General features: G+C 34.7%; 1 protein-coding gene across 2 annotated transcripts in view; it reads left to right on the forward strand.

Annotated features, from left to right (window-relative positions):
* The first annotated feature begins 2,837 nt into the window (after positions 1-2,837).
* The window catches only part of LOC148202964 (uncharacterized), a 33,615-nt gene continuing 15,633 nt past the window's right edge, over positions 2,838-20,819 (forward strand). The window contains exons 1-11 of one of the 2 annotated variants that reach the window (XM_088108123.1): positions 2,838-2,997; positions 3,088-3,149; positions 3,674-3,748; positions 3,854-3,932; positions 4,115-4,185; positions 4,431-4,532; positions 5,303-5,392; positions 6,379-6,453; positions 6,740-6,772; positions 6,969-7,046; positions 7,363-7,431. In XM_088108123.1, coding sequence (XP_087964249.1) covers positions 2,937-2,997; positions 3,088-3,149; positions 3,674-3,748; positions 3,854-3,932; positions 4,115-4,185; positions 4,431-4,532; positions 5,303-5,392; positions 6,379-6,453; positions 6,740-6,772; positions 6,969-7,046; positions 7,363-7,431 — 795 coding nt within the window. In that variant the 5' untranslated portion in view covers positions 2,838-2,936. The remainder of the gene's footprint in view (positions 2,998-3,087; positions 3,150-3,673; positions 3,749-3,853; positions 3,933-4,114; positions 4,186-4,430; positions 4,533-5,302; positions 5,393-6,378; positions 6,454-6,739; positions 6,773-6,968; positions 7,047-7,362; positions 7,432-20,819) is intronic. The other variant, XM_088108124.1, reaches the window with a different exon arrangement.

The raw sequence follows: 20,819 nt of genomic DNA on the forward strand, positions 1-20,819 counted from the left end.
CACTTGATAATTGATTATGCCAGTCAAAATTTCATCCTTCATTCAAAGCTCTATGGAATAATAGATTATCTTACCTGATAATTGATAATTTCAGGCAAAAGGTCGTTTTTGTTTGAAATTTCACGCAAAAGGTCGTTTTTGTTTGAAATTTCTAAGAATAATTGACTATCAGGTGTGATAATTGACTATCACGTGTGATAATTGATTATCTCTAAAAAAAATTGGCACCTTGTATCCAGGTTTGGTTTCTTTTGTTTTCTTCTCTTATGCTTCTTATGAATGGAAATGTTTTAATACTTTAATTATTGTTTGGTAATATATTGAATATTATGATAGTTTATGCATGAGGTTATATATGTATTGAAGTATGGTTTGAAAATAGTTTTTAAGATGAAATTTTTTATGATTGTTTCAAGTAGAGTAATGTATTAACGTAGGGACTCAACATTGAAAGTTATCGTGATGTTTCAATAATCACTCCATCTTGGGTAGGAGATTATATAGTAAAGAATATTAGAAGGTCTTAGTTTATAATATGGTGTCTTTTGTTGATAGGTGGACTAATCTTATGTGATAGCTTAGGACTTGTACATATTTATAATAAATCTGAAAAAGATAAAAAACTATGAAAACTTCAAATAATAATATGGTGGTTATAGTTAGAGGTGGCCAACGGAGCAACCCATCTTGTTTAAGCTGGACTTAGACTTTGGTCTGCCACTTAATAACAAGTTGATTTTTACAATCTGATTATAATGTGTTTTGTATAGTCTTCCTATATTTTTTTTGTTTATACGTCTAATTATCAGCTTGAGAAGCAGGATTAATATTTTTTTTATTACTGCAGATATAGCTTATAAATTATATCATGTATAGTATGTACAAGCAGGGTGACAGAAGGTATTGGAAAGTCTGGCGATCAGGCTGAGGGTGAAAGGAAAATACTGTTGCAATAGCTGCTCAGTTAATTGCTTCCTGCACACATTTCTACCAGTAGTTATCCCCCACAGAATCTATTTTCCGAATCACAATAAACAATTTCATAAATACCGAAAACTATTTCTGGAAGTTTTCTGATAGTGGTATAAAAAGCAACAGCCCGATTGCGATTTTCAGTTTGACCTTTTAAAAGATGGGTTGCAGATATTTATTCGTGATTTTAGGGGATTATTATACGGTTTATATCTCGTTATTTATATAACCAAAATATTATCTTTATATTTGAGACATTTACAATTATCGCAGAATTATGTGCAAATTATATGAAAAATAATGTGTAAATTATATGGGAGGCTTTTACTTTTAAATGAGTCCATTAATTACTATTAATTAATTGAATTTTATTTATTTCCAGATATTTTTTTCAATTTAAATTAGCATTACATTGGATTTGTTTTTACTTTGTAATTTTATATAAGATCGTATGATAAAATATTAATTTCTTCAATTTGTAATGTTAATTTTTTTGTTTGAATGTGTACAAAATTAAAAGGTAACCTACAATCTACCAAAAATAATACAATAATGAATTGTTTTTTAGGGTTAAAATAATTAAATTTTTAGTACTTTTTTATGTGTTTAAGAGTTATATAGGTTTTTTTAGTATTTAAATGAGTTGATGGAATAAATATTAATTAAATTTTATTTATTCATTTCTACAATATTCATTGTGTGTAATTTTGATATAACATCATGTAATATATTAGTTATTTTAATTTATAGCTAATTTTTTTAATTTAAATTACGTAAAACATTAAAAGATAATCTAATAAATGTTAGAAATGGTACAATAATTAATTATTTATTAAAAATTGAAATAAGTAGTAATATGTAAATAAAATTATAGATAATAATTTTTTTAATTAAATTATAAAAGGTAGTAATTAAAAGAAAATTGAATATGTTACAAGTTAATTGAAGTTGATAATATAAAAGCTTCACTTTAAATTATTCACCAACACTTTTATATTGGTGAAAACTAACTTATAAATTACGCGATGAGCTAATAGCTAGGTTGGGGTCTTATCAAATGCATTCTTAATTTTATCTAAAAGAAGTAGTAGTAACATTTTACAAATAAATCAAAATTAATTCTAAAGAAAAAAAGTCTTTTTATAAATATAGTATAGTGTTAAAAAATATTTAAATCCGATTTTACATTGTGAATATAATTTTTTTAACACAAAAGCATCAATCAAAAGAAATGGTATCATAAAAAAAATCACAACTACAAAGTAGAGTTATGGGTACATTTAACTTTATACCGAGTTAAATAAAAATAATAACTAACTCATAATAATATTTTTAAAAAATAGTAACTAAATATCATAGGAAGAGAATGAATATTTAACAATTTTTGTTAATAAAATCTTGAGAATATATCTGACATTTTCAGAAATTAAAACTCACATTCTTTTAAGATTTAAGTTTTAGAATGCATCTAATGATAAGATGGAAACAAATATTTAGAAATAAATAATCTCCAATTTGTTTAGATAACAATGAATATTTTCATTATATTTTAAAATAAAACAAATTTTTGGAAAATTGAGATGTTTTTGAATTTGTTAAAATTAAAATATGTTGACTAAAAACAAAACAAATATCATTCTGAAAAATAAAAAAGTGAATTTCAATTTAATGGGATAATCATTCCAATTTCTCATATTTTCTGAAAGAGAAACATATTTGAAAATTGTATAGTAATAAAATAACTTTTAGATTTTTTTAAAAATAAAAATATCTTAATTAGTTATTTAAAGACATAAATAAAATACATTTGGAGGTTTCCGTTTTTATTATAGGTTAAGAGTAGATATATATCAAAACGAAGTCGTTGGGAAGGTTGTTTCGTTCTCGTTTTGGGTCAGTAGTGAAAGCATTTTATAGAGCAACAGAACCTGATCAACGAATCTTTCTCACTTTTCTCTCTCGCCATGGCTATGGCTATGCAAAGCGGAATTGGGATCTCCAAGATCCTCTTCATCGCTGGAGCAGGTACATCTCTCTCGCTCTATATCTCTCTTAATAGCATGTCAGTAGCTACTTTTTTTATTTCATTTTTGTGATTTCACTTTCTTCCTTCAGGTTACACCGGCACTGTCCTCATCAAAAACGGCAAACTGTCCGATTTAATCGGCGACCTTCAGGTATTTCCAGTTCCACTACTTTTCTCGTCGTAATATTCTACATCTCTCTTAACTTCGATCTTTTTGAAATCCGCGTTAGAAATCTTGTGCGATTGCTTTTCTGTTCTTTTTTCATTTGAGTTATGGATTTTGTAACGGTGTTGTCGAAGTTGAGGAGGCTGTGTTGTGAAACGGGTAGTGTGATAGAATTTTGGAACATTTATTTTTAACCGATGGGGGTTTGGGAAGATTCGTTTTTAACTTCGTCTGTTTATCAGTGGCCGTGCGTGACCGCAAATACCTTTGGTTCCTACGAATTCGGTATGCTTGTGTTAAGCTGTAGCTACATATGGTGGTCATCTTGTATTTTCTATAGTCCTCGTGAATTAAGTTTTCCTTTTTTTAATACGCCTATTATCAGCTCGAGAAGCTGTATTATTGTTTCTTCTATAACTTCGGATATTGCTTATATATTATATTATATGTGTATGTGTGTATTTATGTATGCTGATGGTGTTCAGTGTCTCTATTTTTTGGGGTTGTAGCTGCTGGTGAAGGGATTTGAAAAATCTGGGGAACAGGAAGGTGAAAGTGAATATGCTGATGCAATAGCTGCTCAGGTAATGAACTGAGTGAACGTGTCTTAATGTCTTTTGTTTATGAAATGAGCTGGGAGGAGAATTTAAATTTTTTTATTACGGAAATGTTGCTTGACTTTACTACAGGTGCGTCGTCTGGCAAATGAAGTTCGGCAATTAACATCAAGTAGACCAATCACAGTACTGAATGGGGGTTCTGGACAAAGTAATATATTGAATTCTACTATCTAATTTGGCTGTTACTTAAGATGTAGTGTTTTACTTGTTATGTTTCTCTTCATTTCATATATAGGGTGTCAACAGGTTGATGTGTGTTGTGCAGATGTAGAGTGTATTTTGTATGATCCATGCATTGCTTTTCTAATTGTTTGTTCTGTTTTTTGACAGGTAATTTATCATCTCTTGTCGTTCCAGCTGCTGCCTTGGGTGCTCTGGGTTACGGTTACATGTGGTGGAAGGTGTGAAAATGTTTCTTGTTTGATTCTTGCACACTCTTCGAATAATTCCATTGAATGTTTGATGAGAAATTTTTCTGTATTTCTCGTTTTCCAGTATTTTATTGTGTTTTCTTAATTTTTTTACGTTTAAAAGTAGCAAGTTGATGATATTCACCCTACAATTATTGTAATTTATTTTATGCATTTAATATTTCTGAATTAACTGCTTGTGATTCTGATTTCTGTTTCCTCCTTTCCAATAACAGGGCATTTCCTTCTCAGATCTTATGTACGTGACTAAACAGAGTATGGAAAAAGCTGTTGCAGATTTAACAAAAAAGTTGCAACATGCCTCTGATGTGATCGCTGTAGGTGTTCATTTATTTCTTGGCATTTTCTTTTTATATCTGTATGTAACTATGTTTGCTAGGTCTGCTTACTTATTGCACTGGAAACTGAGACTCCATTGATGTAGAATTTAATTTAAATCTTCTTCATTCAACTGGATTAATTATAATCTATCATTCATATGATTCACAACCAAGGTGTTTCACTTTGAATTTCTATGGAGTTGCTACTGTGCTTTAATTTGTACTACAGGATGACTTGTGTAGAATTGTAGTAGAAAGTGCTGTTTAAGGGTCAGTACAAATATATTGTTTGTAGACTCATGATCACAAACACCTTAAAAAAGTAAAAGAAGATCATCAAGGTTTCCCAAATCCATGAATGTAACCACATCAATCTGTTCTGGCCAGATTTTATTGGGTAAGCAGTGATCAAGGGATAGTAATTTCCATAACCACTTAGTTTAAGGACCTATTGTTGCACAACACTTTTAACACAGGAAAGAGAAACGAAAAGAGTTGCCTACATTTTGTAGGTAAGTTTGTATTCTGAAGAAGAAAAGGTCTTCCCAATGACAAATAATTAGTCTGAAATTATTAATTTTATTAGAACACAGGACAGATGAAGAGATATAATATAACCCATCACCAATAAAGTGAACTATACATCCCTTGTCCCTAATAAGGGTGGGGGATCGTTCTGTTTGGAAGACTAAATATGAAAAATCATATGTAAATTATATAATAAGATTTTTACTCTTACAATATCCTGTCAATTGTGATGATGGCAGGATGCCAAGAAGCATTTGATCCAGAGAATTCAGAATTTAGATGACAAAATGCTCAAGCAGATTGATTTGGCCCGGTCAACAAAGGATGAGGTGCGTCTTTCGTCACATAAAAGTTTATGCTTACACCGGTGTTTGGCATCAAATGCATGCAATCATGACGATTTCCTGGCAAAATTTTAAAATGCTCTTACATGCATTCCTTTTCTATTTACAATTAGAGCTGGTGCTTACTTATTAATTCTTTCCAGTCAAATGGATCAACTATTCTTTTGAAGTTAGTGACTTTGAAACTCAGTTTTGATGGATATCGATGTTAGTGAATAGTGTGGTAGTTACAGCAAAACCCTCCATTGGTCTGTCGTCTCATCCCTATTAGTGACCACTGAAGCTGCTCACATGCATATCATCTGATTTATTCTTATTCATTATACTTAGTACTTTATAAATCTTGAATTTTAGTTAGTAGTGGAATATCATGTTCTGTAAATATTAGATATGCTCCATACTTTCCCTCCTTCTATACCTCTTTTGGGAGCATGACAGTTTTTATTGAGGCCAAAATATTCAACATTTTTTTTAAGTTATCTCTATATTCTGCCAAAGACCAGTTACTGTATCTTTACAATTGCTCACAATATACACCTTTTCATCATACAACTTCAAAACAGCTATATTTATTCTCTTCAATAAACATAATTTTTAGCCTGACAGCTAACCTGTTATCCAATCATAAAGTCTTCCAATCTCAAAGATCATTCTTTTTAAAATTCTTAATCTTAGAATTTTTTAACTTGGAAGGCCTTATATAGTTACTTACTATAAGCAAATTACTGAAAGTTTTCTTGCATTACTAATTGAGGATCTGCACGCAGTCTAGAAATATTCAGGACTTGTTTTGAAATATACCTATCTATTTACAAGTTACATAAGGTCTGCTGGCAATCTCTTTTAAATCAGCTGTGTAGTTCAGGATAAAGGAATTGAAACCACAGTGTATTAATGCCATATCCATTTTTATATAATTTATAAACATCATGGAAGCAAACAAATCTGTGGTTGTGATTCACCTTTCACAGGTTACTGGAGTTCGAAATACTATAACTAGTCTCCATGAGGACTTGGGTTTCTTGCAACAAACAGTGGAACAAATGGTATGTAATGTGTTCACTTTCTTGCTTTGGCCAGTTGATTGCCATCATGGTTGTCTTGCTAGAATAGACGTATGATGATGGATATTTAGGAGTTCTGCTTGATTATTTGATTTCCATTTGAATGAAAATATCTAATCTAAGTTGTCACAAAATAATGTTTGTGTTTTCCCCCATATTGAATAGTTGTTTTATTAGACACTAGCTATATTTGTGCCTGTGATCATGCATGTACTTGTGTGCATCAAATTTTGAATTATTCTTATGTTGTATTGTTATGCCTTTTCAGGATGAAAGGTTGACTACATTGAGTTCTAAGCAGGTAAACTTTTTCATGTCATTGTTGAATATCTAATTCTTGAAAATTTTTATTTATTTTTATTTTGAACATCTCTTCCTTGTTTAAAGATTGAAGTGCCAGAATTATTTGGTTGGTATGCATTTAAGATCTTAGTATTAAAATTGTTACACCTGTTGGTACACTTAAAGAAAATACTGATTTAGTGGTGTGGTTGCAGGATTATGCAAATTATGGATTGGCATATCTTATTGACTTTGTACATGGAAAAGGCCAGAAAATGCCTGAAATTTTGCAGGTTGGAGTTTATTTCTTATATTTGTCAGTTCTGATCATACTCATATTTGTTGTTTGTCACACTCAAATTTCCTTTTAATTTGCTGCTGAATATGCAAATATATTATTATATATGGTCTGGGGACTGGATTATCATTAAATCTGCTGAGAGTTTTGAAGTAACAAGGAGAAACCTATATGAAATATTTAGTACTAACTTTTAGCTTACAGTATTACAACACCTTATTCAGATCATGTTCTTGTGTGGCTTACTTTCTAGTTTTATCTTTTGTGCTCCTGTTGAGATGATGATATGATGTTAATTAGTAAATATTCAGCAGGAACAACTGAAAGTTTCGGGGAAGTCCCCTAATTTGCTCACGTTTAAAGGAGCTCCAAATGTGATGGTATTCTTCTACCTTGTTGTACTCTGTTTTGTACTATTATTTTCCTATTGGCAAATGTGTCTGGGTTAAATATGTAAATATGGTTTAGTGTTGAATTTATATCCTTAGTATATGGTATCCTACTGTATTCGTTAATTTGAAATTCGTTTCTTGTAATGTGCTCAATGATTCTTTCTTTCACTTCTAGGGTCTCAAAGANCGTCGAGATGCGCTCAGTGGACGCTCGGCAGGAGCATTGGACGCTCGTCCATTTTTAGTGAACGCTCGTCCACATACAGATCGTCCGCGCCCAGGCGCGATTTTTCCAGAAAGTTTCACGCAAGAGTGCTTCTTCCAACATAACCCACCTGGTAATCGATTACCAAAATGGCGTCATCGATTACCAGTACGTTTTCTGCCTTCACATTTCCAGTCTTGCAGGGGTCAGGATTTCAACATTGTGTAATCGATTACCAAAAAATGGTAATCGATTACAGGACCCAGAAGTCGGTTTTGGGGTGCACGACTTCAACACTGTTGCTATGAACAGTGTGAAGTCGTGCAGGGGGGGCACGACTTCTTCATTTGAAGTCGTTTGGACCCCCCACGTCTTCAGTTTTAGTCAATTTTTGCCTACTTTGGTAATAAATACCACATTTTTGCCTACTTTGGTAACAAAGCCTAAATTATTTCTACAATCTATAGAAAAGATCTAGCTCCCCTTACCTCTTGAAGACTTCCTTAGCAGCTATTGAATCTATCTCCCCCAAGGCTTGCACTACCAAGGCTTCCTTGCAGCTCCAGAAGATCTCCACTTCACCTCTCCCAGATCTTGCTTTTCACTCCCACGGATTTGGCAGCAAGAATTTGACTCTCCAAGTGTAGAACCCATACCCCCTTTTTATCTCCTACGTGCAATGCTTTTTGAATGGTGCCAAAAATGAAAGCAAGGGCCCGAACGTGTGTTGTTCCCCATTTGCCAAATAAAATAAAATCTCACTTCTTTCTATGGGGCGGTTGGTGCTTCCCAACACTGATTGCTCCCTCCATTTTTTTTTGTTAAAGAATTAATTAGGTTCTTACAGTTGACACTTAATCATTTAATAAAATTAAATTTTAAAAAATATATTTTACTTTTATTACTTAAAATAATATTATTTAAAAAGTAATATATGTTTATTGATGAAAAAATATAAAAATTGTGATAAAAAAATTTTGTCTTAAAAAATTCATTATTAATTTTTTATTTGAACGGTTTCTTTTATTAATATTTTATTATTAAATAACGTTTTCTTAGCAAGACGGAGCAATTGAACGAAAACTAGAGAAGAGAAAAGAGTAGATACAGTTCTCACAGTTAACTGAACCGAAACTGTTATAAGTTCAGTTTTTAAAAACTAAACCATAAAATAGTATGCTGAACTTTTAGTAAAAGTTGATTAGTTTTTTTAAGTATAATATAGTATAGTTAATAGTGAATGTGAATGATGGATAATAGTGAATGATGACAAATTTATATTTTCATTCCAGTTTGATCAGGCTGGGGATAGGTGGTTATGATGGATAATAGCACAAGTAATGTGAGTGAACTGCCTTAGTGTAATGCCAATATTGATGCCCGTACTCAGATGTTGTTGGACTTGAAGCTAACATTGCATGTGTTTTAATTCAATGGAAGAAGCAAATTTTTTTTACACAAACTATGCCATTGGATGTGGATTTGGTGTGCGCACAAGAACATCTAAAAAAGATAACAACAACAATGTCAATTACTTGAGATTAGTTTACTCAAGGGAAGGGAAATATGTCTCTTCAATCAAGCCCGAGGTGAAAATAGCCAAACCAAGCAATGTCCAGCTGGCATCATCATTGCAAGGAAGGACGATAAGTGGTTTATAAGGACCGTTGTCCTAGACCACAACCATGATCTATGCCCAAATACCTCTATGCTAATTCCTGGCAATAGGAAATTGAGCAGTCAAGCTAAACGGACATTGGAGGTGAACAATGATGTTGGAGTCCAGATTAATAAGAGTTTCCTTAGTATCGTGAGTGATGTAGGTGGATTTGAAAACATGGACTTCATGGAGCGAGATGCGCGAAACTACATTGTCCAACACAGAAGATCCTTATGTAAGGAAGGTGATGGACAAGCCCTCCTACGACACTTTTCATCAATGAAAGATTTAAATAACGAGTTCTTTTATGACATTGCATTGGAGAAAGGCAATAGAATTTGTAGTGTTTTTTGGGCAGATGCAAGAAGTCGATCCGCCTATGAAGAATTTGGTGATGTCGTGTCTTTCGACACCACTTACTTAACAAATAAGTATGATATTCCATTTGCACCTTTCGTCGGAGTTAACCATCATGGACACTCCATTTTACTTGGATGTGGATTGTTATCTTCGGAAGACACTGCTCTTTTGTATGGTTGTTCCAATCTTGGCTCAGATGCATGGGTAATAAGGCCCCAAATGGGATTATAAGTGATCAATGTAGGGTAATGGCGAATGCCATCAAAGAAGTCTTTCCAAATACTAGGCATAGGTGGTGTTTATGGCACATAATGAAAAAGTTGCCTGAAAAATTTAACGGCTATAAAGAATATGTGGCTATCAAAAGTGATCTCAACGCGCTTGTCTATGACTGTGGTTGTCCAACGGACTTTGAGAATGGTTGGGAAGAACTACTGACCAGACATGGATTACAGGAGAATGAATGGTTATGTACTTTGTATCAAGAGAAACACAAATGGGTACCTTGTTACTTGAGGAATCATTTCTGGGCCGGCATGTCAACTACTCAAAGAAGTGAGGGAATGAATGCTTTCTTTGATGGATTTATCAATTCAAGTACCACACTTCAACAATTTGTGGTTCAATACGACAATGCCCTCAGAGTAAAGGCCTAAAAAGAAATACAAGCTGATTTCTCCTCCCTGAACACCACGGTTGCATGTGGGTCTCAGTCACCGATTGAGAGACAATTTCAAATAGAGTATACACATGCAAAGTTTGAGGAAGTGCAAACGGAGTTTCGATCAAGGATGAATTGTTTCATCAAACAAACCCTAAACGACAACTTCTTCAACACTTACACAATAAAAGAAGAGCTAATGTGGAAGGGTAAATGTCAAAATACATTTTATAAAGTGCAAATTATTATTCGATTTTAGAGGCATAATTTTTCGGCATTCCCTTTTGGTATTTGGGCATAAATGAGATTGGTTGTAAAAAGAGAGTCTGAATTTAAATGATAAATGCATGTATGACTCTCTTAACTCAAGGATTTTTTGATCTAGAAAAACCAATTCTTCTTGTTAGTCCAACCATGTTACAAGCCATGAAAAGCCCTTGTGATGACATTTGCGTGCAAGTATGATTGATTGTGGTAAATGAAAGACAATTTTGTTCTATGTGACATTTGGATAGTAGAAGGAAGGAGTGACCTCTTGAAACACTTGAGTGATTGAGTGAAACACTTTATCTAGTGAGGAAGAATTCCATGAATTCATGATTACATCTTTGTATAGTTAATTGATCATTCATGAGAATATCATCTGTTGGGTATTATGTGATTGTGTGAACACCATGATGAGTTAATTGAATTAAAGCATGTGCACATCTTGATTAAATTCTGTTGATGAGCTTATTTGAGTAATTACTTATCTTGAAAGAATGAGTTTTGGAATGTGATTGAACCATTGTGATGATTTGTGGAAGACTAAGTTTCATCTTGTTTGCTTGAGCACAAGCAAAGTTCTAAGTTTGGGGTTGTGATAACAGTTCAAAAACTGTTATTTTTATACTTAATTTTGATATTAAAAACACCCTTTTTGACTTAGAAGTTTGCTTAAACTCATGTTTTTCCTTTAGTTTTGTGAATAAGAGAGTTGAAGGTGAATTTAATGGTTTTGTGCTAGATTCCCTTGATTTTGTAGGTTATTGGAATGATTTAAAAGAAGAGTTAAAGTACATAATGGTTGGAACGTAGAAAAGTCAACCATAAATCATAAAAGTCAACAAGTCAACCAGAAAAGTCAACCAGTAAACCAGAATGCAGAAAAGTCAACCAGAGTGCAGAAAAAGTTGCGCTGAGCGGTAAATTCCGTTGAGCGGCAGTTTTGAAGTGCTGAAATCACCGCTGAGCGCCAAATTTTGTTGAGCACCAGTGCCACACTTACCGTCGAGCGGAAAAAGTGCCGCTGAGTGCCATTTTTATGGGCTTGAACCTGTTTTCTATCATTTTTTTGGGCTTGGATCTGATTTCTGTTATATTTATGTTCTATTTAAGGACTTGCACGTCCTAGGGATTATATCTTTTGATGGATTAAGCACAGAAACACACTTTTCAGCCCTTGGGGGTAGATTTGGGGATGGTGACAACTCTCCTCTTCTCTTTCTCGGGTTTTTCTATCTTTTTCATTCTTTCAGTCTATTATTCATCTAGTTTTTCCATGACGATGGAGGGCTAAACCTTATTGTTGTTGGAAAATATGTAACCTTTGTAAACTCTCATGTATTGAAATTGTTCTTTAAGATCTTCTTTAAGATACATGCTTTCTTTCATTAATTGTTAGAGATATTCTTCTTTGCTCAAATGCTTGTGGTGTTTCATTCATGTATGGCATAAATCTTATGATTTGTAAGTATCAGGAGATTTCGTACTCCTAGGGTTGGACGATTTGGGGATGTGACAACTCTCCTCTTCTCTCCCTACGATTGTTATTGAGAGATATCTTACAAATCACGATCTGGGGAATTTTCCCAATAGTAGTATAAACCTAGACATAGGAGTATGATGGTTGGTTGCCTTTGAGATTCTGTGCTTTATAATGCATGAGTAATTGCTAGGGAGACAATAAATTGTAAACTAGTGATTATGATTAGGCTTTCTTCGCCGAGACATCGAGTTTAAAGTAATTTAGAAAGTGGCATTAACATTAATGAAGAAAGACGAATTCATAAATACATGAGAGTAAGTTAGGTGAAATCTAAACCTCAACAATAATATCATCAACTTCATCCATTCTTTCATGTGTTTAACCTCAATTGATCAAATTGCATTCATATTTATTTTATTGCATTTGCATTCAAAACCCAAAAATATGTTCTTTAGAGTCTTAATTAGTTGAGTAATCACATAACTGTTTAGTGTCGTGAGTCTCTTGGGAAACGATACTTGGTCTTACCATGTTTATTACTTGATATGATTCGGTTACACTTATCGAGGTCTTAACAAGTTTTTGACTCTATTTTCGGGGATCAAAAATTTGTTCATCAGTAAGACCAAGTATCGTTTTTCCAAGAGACTCGTGTTCACTAAACAATCGTATAATACCTTAACTAATTAAGACTAGCGAACATTTTCAATGGTTAAAATAAAATGCAAGAAAAGTAAACATAATACTAAAGTGTAAAAGTGATCAATTGAGGCTTAAACAAGAGTAAATGAATGATGTTTAAATGATATGAGATGATGATATTGTTAGGGTTTAGATTTCACCTTCTTTACTTTCATGCATATTAGAATTCGTCTTTTTCATTAGAATGTTAATTTCACTTTCTAAATTACTTAAAACCCAATCCCTCGACGTAAAAAGCCTAGATTTGACTATTAGACAACAATCCCTTGAAAACCCTAACAATCAATTCCGCATTCAGAATATAAACTTAAGACAACCAAACATCCTATTTTTATCCGTAGACAATATTTCTTTTGGGTAAAATTCTCCATATCATGATTTCTAGGTATTTTCCAATAACAAAGAAATCCAAACATCATGCTATGAATGATCAAAACATAACAAGCATTGAGCAAAGGAGAAAATCACTAACATTTAATGAAAGAAGCATAAAATAATTCAGATCATATTCAAATACATGAAAGTTTAGAGGTTACATCTTCCCCAACAACAAATTAGTTTAGTTCTCCATTGTCATGGAGAACCTTGGTGTACAATGGAATGAAAATGAGATGGAAACCCTACAAAGAGAAAAGGAAAGCTCCCGCATCCAAGTCTGCCTCCAAAGGGTCGAAAAGAAGTGTCTCCAAGCTTCAGCTGTCAAAAGATACGAACCCTAATGCGTAGAGATCCTTAAATAAATCAGAAACACATCCAAAAGCCCAAGTCGCCAGTGCTCAGCGCCCTCACTAGGGCCAAGCAGGGGTCCTTACGAGAGGAGTGACCCTCAGCTCCCTGGTTGAGGGCAACCAGGCGTCCTCCGATGCAAGTACCCGGCGCTCAGCGCCCCATATGAGGGCAACCATGGGTGGTTGCGTGACTCCAGCACTGAGGGCCCCAGAAAAGGGAAACCAGGCGTGGTTGCGTGACACCAGCGCTTAGGGCCCTAGAAAAGGGCAACCAGACGTCCTTCAGCCTTCTGTAGCCTTCTCTTTTGGTGCTTTTGCTGTCCTTTCTGAGTTCCAACTCCTTTACACTTTTACTCCTCTTCCAAATCATTCCAATAACCTACAAAATTAAGGGAATTAGTGATAAAAATCATTAAGTATAACCTCAACTCTCTTATTCACAAAAGTAAACTAAAAACAAGAGTTGAAGCAAGTTTCAAAGTAAAAGAGAGTTGATTTAGTATCAAAATTACATAATAGATAACGGTAAAATCAACCGTTATCACAACCCCAAACTTGAAACTTTGCTTGTCCTCAAGCAAAAAATGTAACTTGGCCTAAACAACATAGATATACCACAATGGTCTAGCACACCAAAAGCATTTTCTTCTAGAACAAGTAAATTACTCATGTCTGCTCATCATAGAAATATCAGTAAAGATGTAATGACGTCTTAGGTAATCAAGCTTCATCTATGGTGCTCACATACTCAAAGAATATACAACAGATGCAAAAGCCTTATGAGTGATCAACAACCAAGCAAAATGTTATCCTATAGTGCATGAAACCATTCCTCACCAAGGAAAGTGTTTCACTCAAACTCAAAGGTGTATAGTGAGGTGACTCTTTCACTCTACCATCACAATGTCACATAACTCAACTTTGCCTTTAATTTAATCAACATCAAACACATTCACAATCAAGTTATCATCACAAGGACTTTTTAAGGCTTATAACGTGGCTGGGCTAAGAAGAAAACTGGTTTTTCTGGACAACAAAATTCCTTGAGTTAAGAGAGTGAACAATTCATAATTTAACATCAATCTCTCTTTCTCCTTTCACTTGAGAAACCATACTCAACTTAATCCCAACTTTCATTCATTAAGCTTATCCTTCTTTTCCTTCTTTCTTCTATTTTCTTTTGCTTTGCTCAATGCTTTTTTTCTTTCTATTTTATTTTCAAAGTTTTTTTTTCCAATTTCCCAACAACCCCAAACTCAAACCATTCTCCTATACCTCTTATGTATGTTCTACTCAACTCAAGCCACGAATTTCAAAGGGTTTTTCACATTCAGCTCAAGGTTCAAAGGATAAATTTTTTTTCTTGTTGGGTTAACATATTCGCATTGGGTTACAAGGGAGAAGAACAAATGACCTTGATCGTTTATAACAAGCAAGCAAAGGGTTCAACATACAAACTCAAGCAGAATCAATTATGATTCTAAAGCAATAACATTCAATCAAAAACTTTGGAGTCCAACCTCTCCCAGGTTAACTCAAGTTCCATAATTTTGACAAACATCCTACTAAGCATATTAATCACAGTTGAAACCATGCATCAGTCTTAAACAATTATGAGCAACAACCTGTGCTTAAGAGCTAAACCAATCATTATATCAACATGCATCTCAAAACAATAAAGCAAACACAAGACAATATAACTTCTCACAATCAAACAATTTATCACCAAACCATTGCATTAACTATCCATTAAACCAAATACATACTCAAAACACAATTAAAACAAAACAGACAGAATTCAAATAAGCATAAAATAAGACTAAAAAAATAAAATAAAAACAAAACAAAATAAAAACAAAAATCTTGATCTAGTAGCATCCATCAGTAGATGTTGTCATCTCTCCTCATCATCCTCTGTTGTCATCTGAGTCTTCCTCATCATCCTCTGAACCATCCTCCTCATCCTCATCGTTGTTCTCATCATCCTACTCCATAGCTACAACTCTAGACGTTCCATCTCCTCCACTAGCTTGAGCCTGGTCCACAAGCCATTCAACTTGGGCTAGAAAGTCATCCGGAGACATAAATTGATGCTTAGGGAAGGCAAATGTCATGCTCCTCAGTAATGCTTGCTCACCTTTGTACAGTGCCTCCAGCTTGGCATCCACTAATGCCATATACATGTCTCTCATCTAGAAAGGCTCAACATCGTAAGGTTGATCCTGCTAGGCCTGTTGAGGTCTCTTGTGGACCCTGGGAGGCTGAGGTGCTGGTACGGGCAATCCTTCTTCATCCAGCATGCAGTACTGGGTATAGTAAGAGGCATCTATCTCCTTCCTCGTCCTCTCAAATGGAGGGACATATGTGTTCACCCCTACTAGCTCACAAAGATGCGTGATTAGAGAAGAATGCCCTAGAGGAGATTTGCTGCTTGCAGCATGGGCACATTGTTTGATTTCGTTTACAATAACCTGCCCCGCATTAATGTTCAATCCTCTGAGGACGCAGTAGACGAAGACGACTATATGTGTGGTGATGTCCGACACATGAGAGCACGGCTGAATGTTGGCATGTGTGAATGTCGTCCAGTATTTGGCCAAGGGAGTAAGGTATGACCTCCTAATATGAATAGGCACATCCTGCCTATTCCTTTGAAAATGACCCCCTTGGATGCACAAGGTCCTCTCTACTTCAGCAAAGTTGATATTTTCCTCAATCGAAGAAACGAACTGACACTAGCTGTCTCCTGCCCATTCAGTACTTAGAAATGTGTTAATGGTGCCAACATCATAGGGGATCCTCTTTCCCCTAACATAGCTTGTATACATCTCTTCATTACCACCATAGGACCTTGCATTTGCATAAAACTCCTTCACCACTGCAATATTGGCAGGTGCAGGATAGGAAGCCAATTGCTCCCATTGTTTTCTACTCAACTCTGTCTCAAACTGCGAAGCCATGAGAGGTATCAAACCAACTTTTCTCTCCATCAATAACCTGCAGTTTTGCACCGCTTCAAAATTATGTTCATGCATCAAGGAGAGAAACTTGTTTGAATAGACTTGTTCTTTTCTCTTTCTTCCTTTCTCTGTTTGTGCAACAGTCGTTTTGATACGTTTTGAACCTGATGAAGATGCCATATCTGCACCACAAATACAAAAAGCATAACACTAATGAGTCACCCAAAATAAAGATTCAATCATACCAAACTCATCAAAGGTTACAAATATAATTTCACATTCCAAACACAATTCCTGTACCAAATACATACTAACAGAGGACATCAAGCATAAGCATCTGAAACTCAAAACATAAATCAAACACGGAAGGACTCCTCTACGACGCTGGGCGCCAGTCAGGAGGCCTCAGCGCCACTCGCACTCAGTTACAGCCAAATAAAACCCAGAATCAGCAACATGCACAGAATCGCCAGCACTGAGCGCCACTCAGGGGGCCCTCAACATAGTGACAGTAAAACCAAAAATGGTGCTTTGCTATTCTATTGTTCAATGCAGGTGCTCCAATAAAAAATTAACAGTTAAGGATCCATCGAATACAGTTTAAGCACAAATAACAACATCAATTATCGGATATGAACAAAAAATCATCAAAATAAAAAACTTTTAAACGCACAAATGAGAATGCCTACTTGAATGAAGAGTAGAACTTGAAAGATGCAACAAGAAAGTTGAAAAACATAGAGCTTGAGTAGAAAATGGCAACAGCAGCTCGAAACCACCCCAAATTTGATGAATGGAAGCAAGTGTGAGTGAAAGGAAGGAATTTTGGTGGTGGGAAGGATGAAGAAAGTGAGGGAGAGCTTTCGGGGAAGAGCTTGGACGGCTAGAAAGAGTGAGAGTGAAAGTGAGAAGCTTGGGCGAGTGTTTTAGGGTTAGGGGGTTTAGTTGGGCTTAAGTGAGCTGAGCCCAAAAAGCCCAAAATGTGAAACCTGCAACGCCAGTGCTGAGCGCCACCCAGGAGGGCGCTGAGCGCGACTCGGCCCTGCATTCTTCTCCTCTAATCTGCTGGCCCTAGGCGCCCCTAAGCAGGGGGCCCTTAGCGTCATCTCAAAATTTTTCAGATTTTTGGAATTTTTTTCCAACTCAACCTGTGATTTTGAAAATTTTTGACATTTTTAATCATTCAATTCAACCCAATTGGACATGTTTTCACTAAAGAAACATGTTTAACTTCAAAGGAAAGAAATTTGAATGTTAAAATGACAATTTCAATTCACACTTTCAAAACTTTCTAATTCTCCAACTCAAGCTTCAACATTACACATTTGAAACAATTAAAGTTCCATAAGCACATCAAAAACATTCATCCACCAACACATATCAATGCATACTAGATCATACAAGATAAATAGCCATAATAAACAAAATAATCTCAAACAAATAACCAACCCTAAAAAAAACTAAATTCAACTCAAATTAAATTACATCAAAACAACCAAATAAATAAATAAATAAAAATAGAAGTTTTTGAAACACTGGGCTGTCTCCCAGCATGCGCTTGTTTAATATCATTAGCTTGACACCATTATGCTCAATTTGGATTTTCAATATTGGTGTTCCTCTTGCTTTCATCACACCAACATAACTTCAGCAGCTTCCTAGTCACCAACTTGACTCTTCTAGAATAAGGAGCTTCAATCTCAATAACTCCATTTGCTTTAATCTCCTTAACAACCCACAACCTGTTCTTGTATTTCACTGGTTTTCCAGGTTTGAATTCCTCATTTTCAAGCATCGAGTCTTGATGAACTAGCTTCTCTTTAATATCTCTTTCCTCTTCTTGTACCTGTGGAAAGAAACAATTTTGACTCCTCTTGACCGATTTAGCATCTTGATCAGATAAGCTAGTCACGGGTAGATCTTCATCTGTTGTTTTAGGACTAGTCTTCTTTACTTGAATCAGCTGCACATCATCGAAGACATTAAAAGTCACCTCCTCATCTTAGTCTTTCAGTGTCAAAATTCCATCATCTACATTAATGACAACCTTAGCTGTCTTCATGAATGGTCTTCTAAGAATGAGAGGAATCTCCACATCTTCCCCCATCTCCATCACTATAAAATCCACCAGGAAATGAAGTTTGTCAATTTGAACCACAACATCCTCCACTACTCCATAGGGATTCTTGGTGGATCTATCCGCCATTTGCAATATCAAACTTGTAGGTTTAACCTCAAAACCACCAATCTTCTTAATCATAGATAGGGGCATCAGATTAATGTTAGCCCCTAAGTCAACTAGGGTCTTCCCTATCTCATAATTCCCAATGGTGCAAGGAATAGTAAAACTTCCCGGATCTTTGAATTTGGGAAGAAAAATCATCTACATAATGACACTGCAATTATCCTGTACTTCAATTGTCTCATCATCTAAATACTTCTTCTTTTTGAGGAACTGCTTTAAGTATCTTGCATAAGCAGGGATTTGTTGCAATGCTTCAGTCAAGGGAACAACAATCTCCAATTTCTTGAAGATATCCTTAAAACACCCAAATTGTTTCTCTTTTTCCTTCCTAGAATACTTCTTTGGATAAGGAAGAGATTTCTCAATTGGTTTTCCTTTTTTTCTCTTGTCCTCTTCTTCTTTTTTCTCCCCCTCATCATTTTCATTTTCTTTCTTTCTCTCAACTTTTTCTTTTCTCTATTCATTCTCACTCAGCTCATTTTTCTCTCCACTCATGTTTTCATTCTCAACAACTTTCTTCTCTTTTATCCCAATTTCTCTCTCTGCTAACATATCACCACTTATAAGCATAATAACAATGCATTCCTTCTTAGGGTTAACTTCAATATTAGCCCCAAAATTCTTTTCAGACTTTTCTTCCAACTTCTTAGCTAGTTGACTGTTCTGGTTCCTTTTCTTTTCTTTTGGATGCCATGGTCTTCATTCTTTTGCCTGAAGAGGATGCCATTCTTACATCAAACACAGATACAAAACCACAAAACATGTTGTTAATCATTAGTAAAACACAAACAACACCTTATTTCGAAGCTAAACCACCGCTGAGGGTCAAAATCACCCCTCAGTGCCACCAGTGCAGCAATCCAGAACTCAACTCAGCAAAAACAGCATGTCTGTCAGAGTACCACTCATTGTCAATTTACCCCTGAGCGGAAAAGGGAAACCAGGCGTGGTTGCGTGACACCAGCGCCTAGGGCCCTAGAAAAGGGCAACTAGACATCCTTCAACCTTCTGTAGCCTTCTCTTTTGGTGCTTTTGCTGTCCTTTCTGAGTTCCAACTCCTTGAAACTTTTACTCCTCTTCCAAATCATTCCAATAACCTAAAAAATCAAGGGAATTAGTGATCAAAATCATTAAGTATAACCTCAACTCTCTTATTCACAAAAGTAAACTAAAAACAAGAGTTTAAGCAAGTTTCAAAGTAAAAGAGAGTTGATTTAGTATAAAAAATTGCATCATAGATAACGATAAAATCAACTGTTATCAGCTGTCGGGCTTGAACCTTTTTTACCACCCCTAGTTCTGAATGTTGTTGACCTAAACCATCATATATGCCATAATATTCACCACCACGATCAGGCTTAATACACTTAATTATTTTGTTGAGTTGATTCTTAACTTCAACCTTAAATGATTTGAATACATCAAAGATTGCGACTTTTCATGTATTAGATATACATATGCATATCTAAAGTAATAATCTATGAATGATATAAAATAATGATCATTCCATAATGGTGTAGGGAATTGACGACAAATGTATGTCTGTATCAATTCTAAGACGTTTGTAGTTCTATACACACCTAATTTCTTTGTTTTTGTTTGTTTAACGTTAACACATTTAATACAAATATCAAAATTTGTGAAGTCAATGGAATCCAAGATTCCATCGAGCACAAGCATTCAAATATGTTTTTAGATATGTGACCTAAACGCTTGTGCCAAAATGCTCTTAAGCTAGTATTATCAATTTTACGTTTAGTACCACGTTATTCTGTATTTAAGGATTTACTATAGGAAGTCATAGTATCAAGCATATATAGATTATCATGAGCCAAAAGTGAATCAGTTCCAACAACATTTAAATTAAAAGACAAACTGAAACCATTATTTCCAAATGAATACAAATAACCCAATTTGCCCAAATACGAAACTGAAACCAAATTCCATCCATGCCACAACAAAGATGTCTTTGAAATCCAAATAAAACCGGTACATAATAATAATAAAAAATTCCCTATAACTTCCATCTCCATCAATTTGCCATCTCCAACATATATTCATCTTTCGCATTAATTGGCTTCCTTTCCTATAAATAAAGTACCTTGGGT

The sequence above is a fragment of the Vigna umbellata genome, chromosome 3, assembly GCF_029865625.1.
Source record: "Vigna umbellata cultivar VRB3 chromosome 3, Vumbellata_1.0, whole genome shotgun sequence".
Classification (NCBI taxonomy): Eukaryota; Viridiplantae; Streptophyta; class Magnoliopsida; order Fabales; family Fabaceae; genus Vigna; species Vigna umbellata.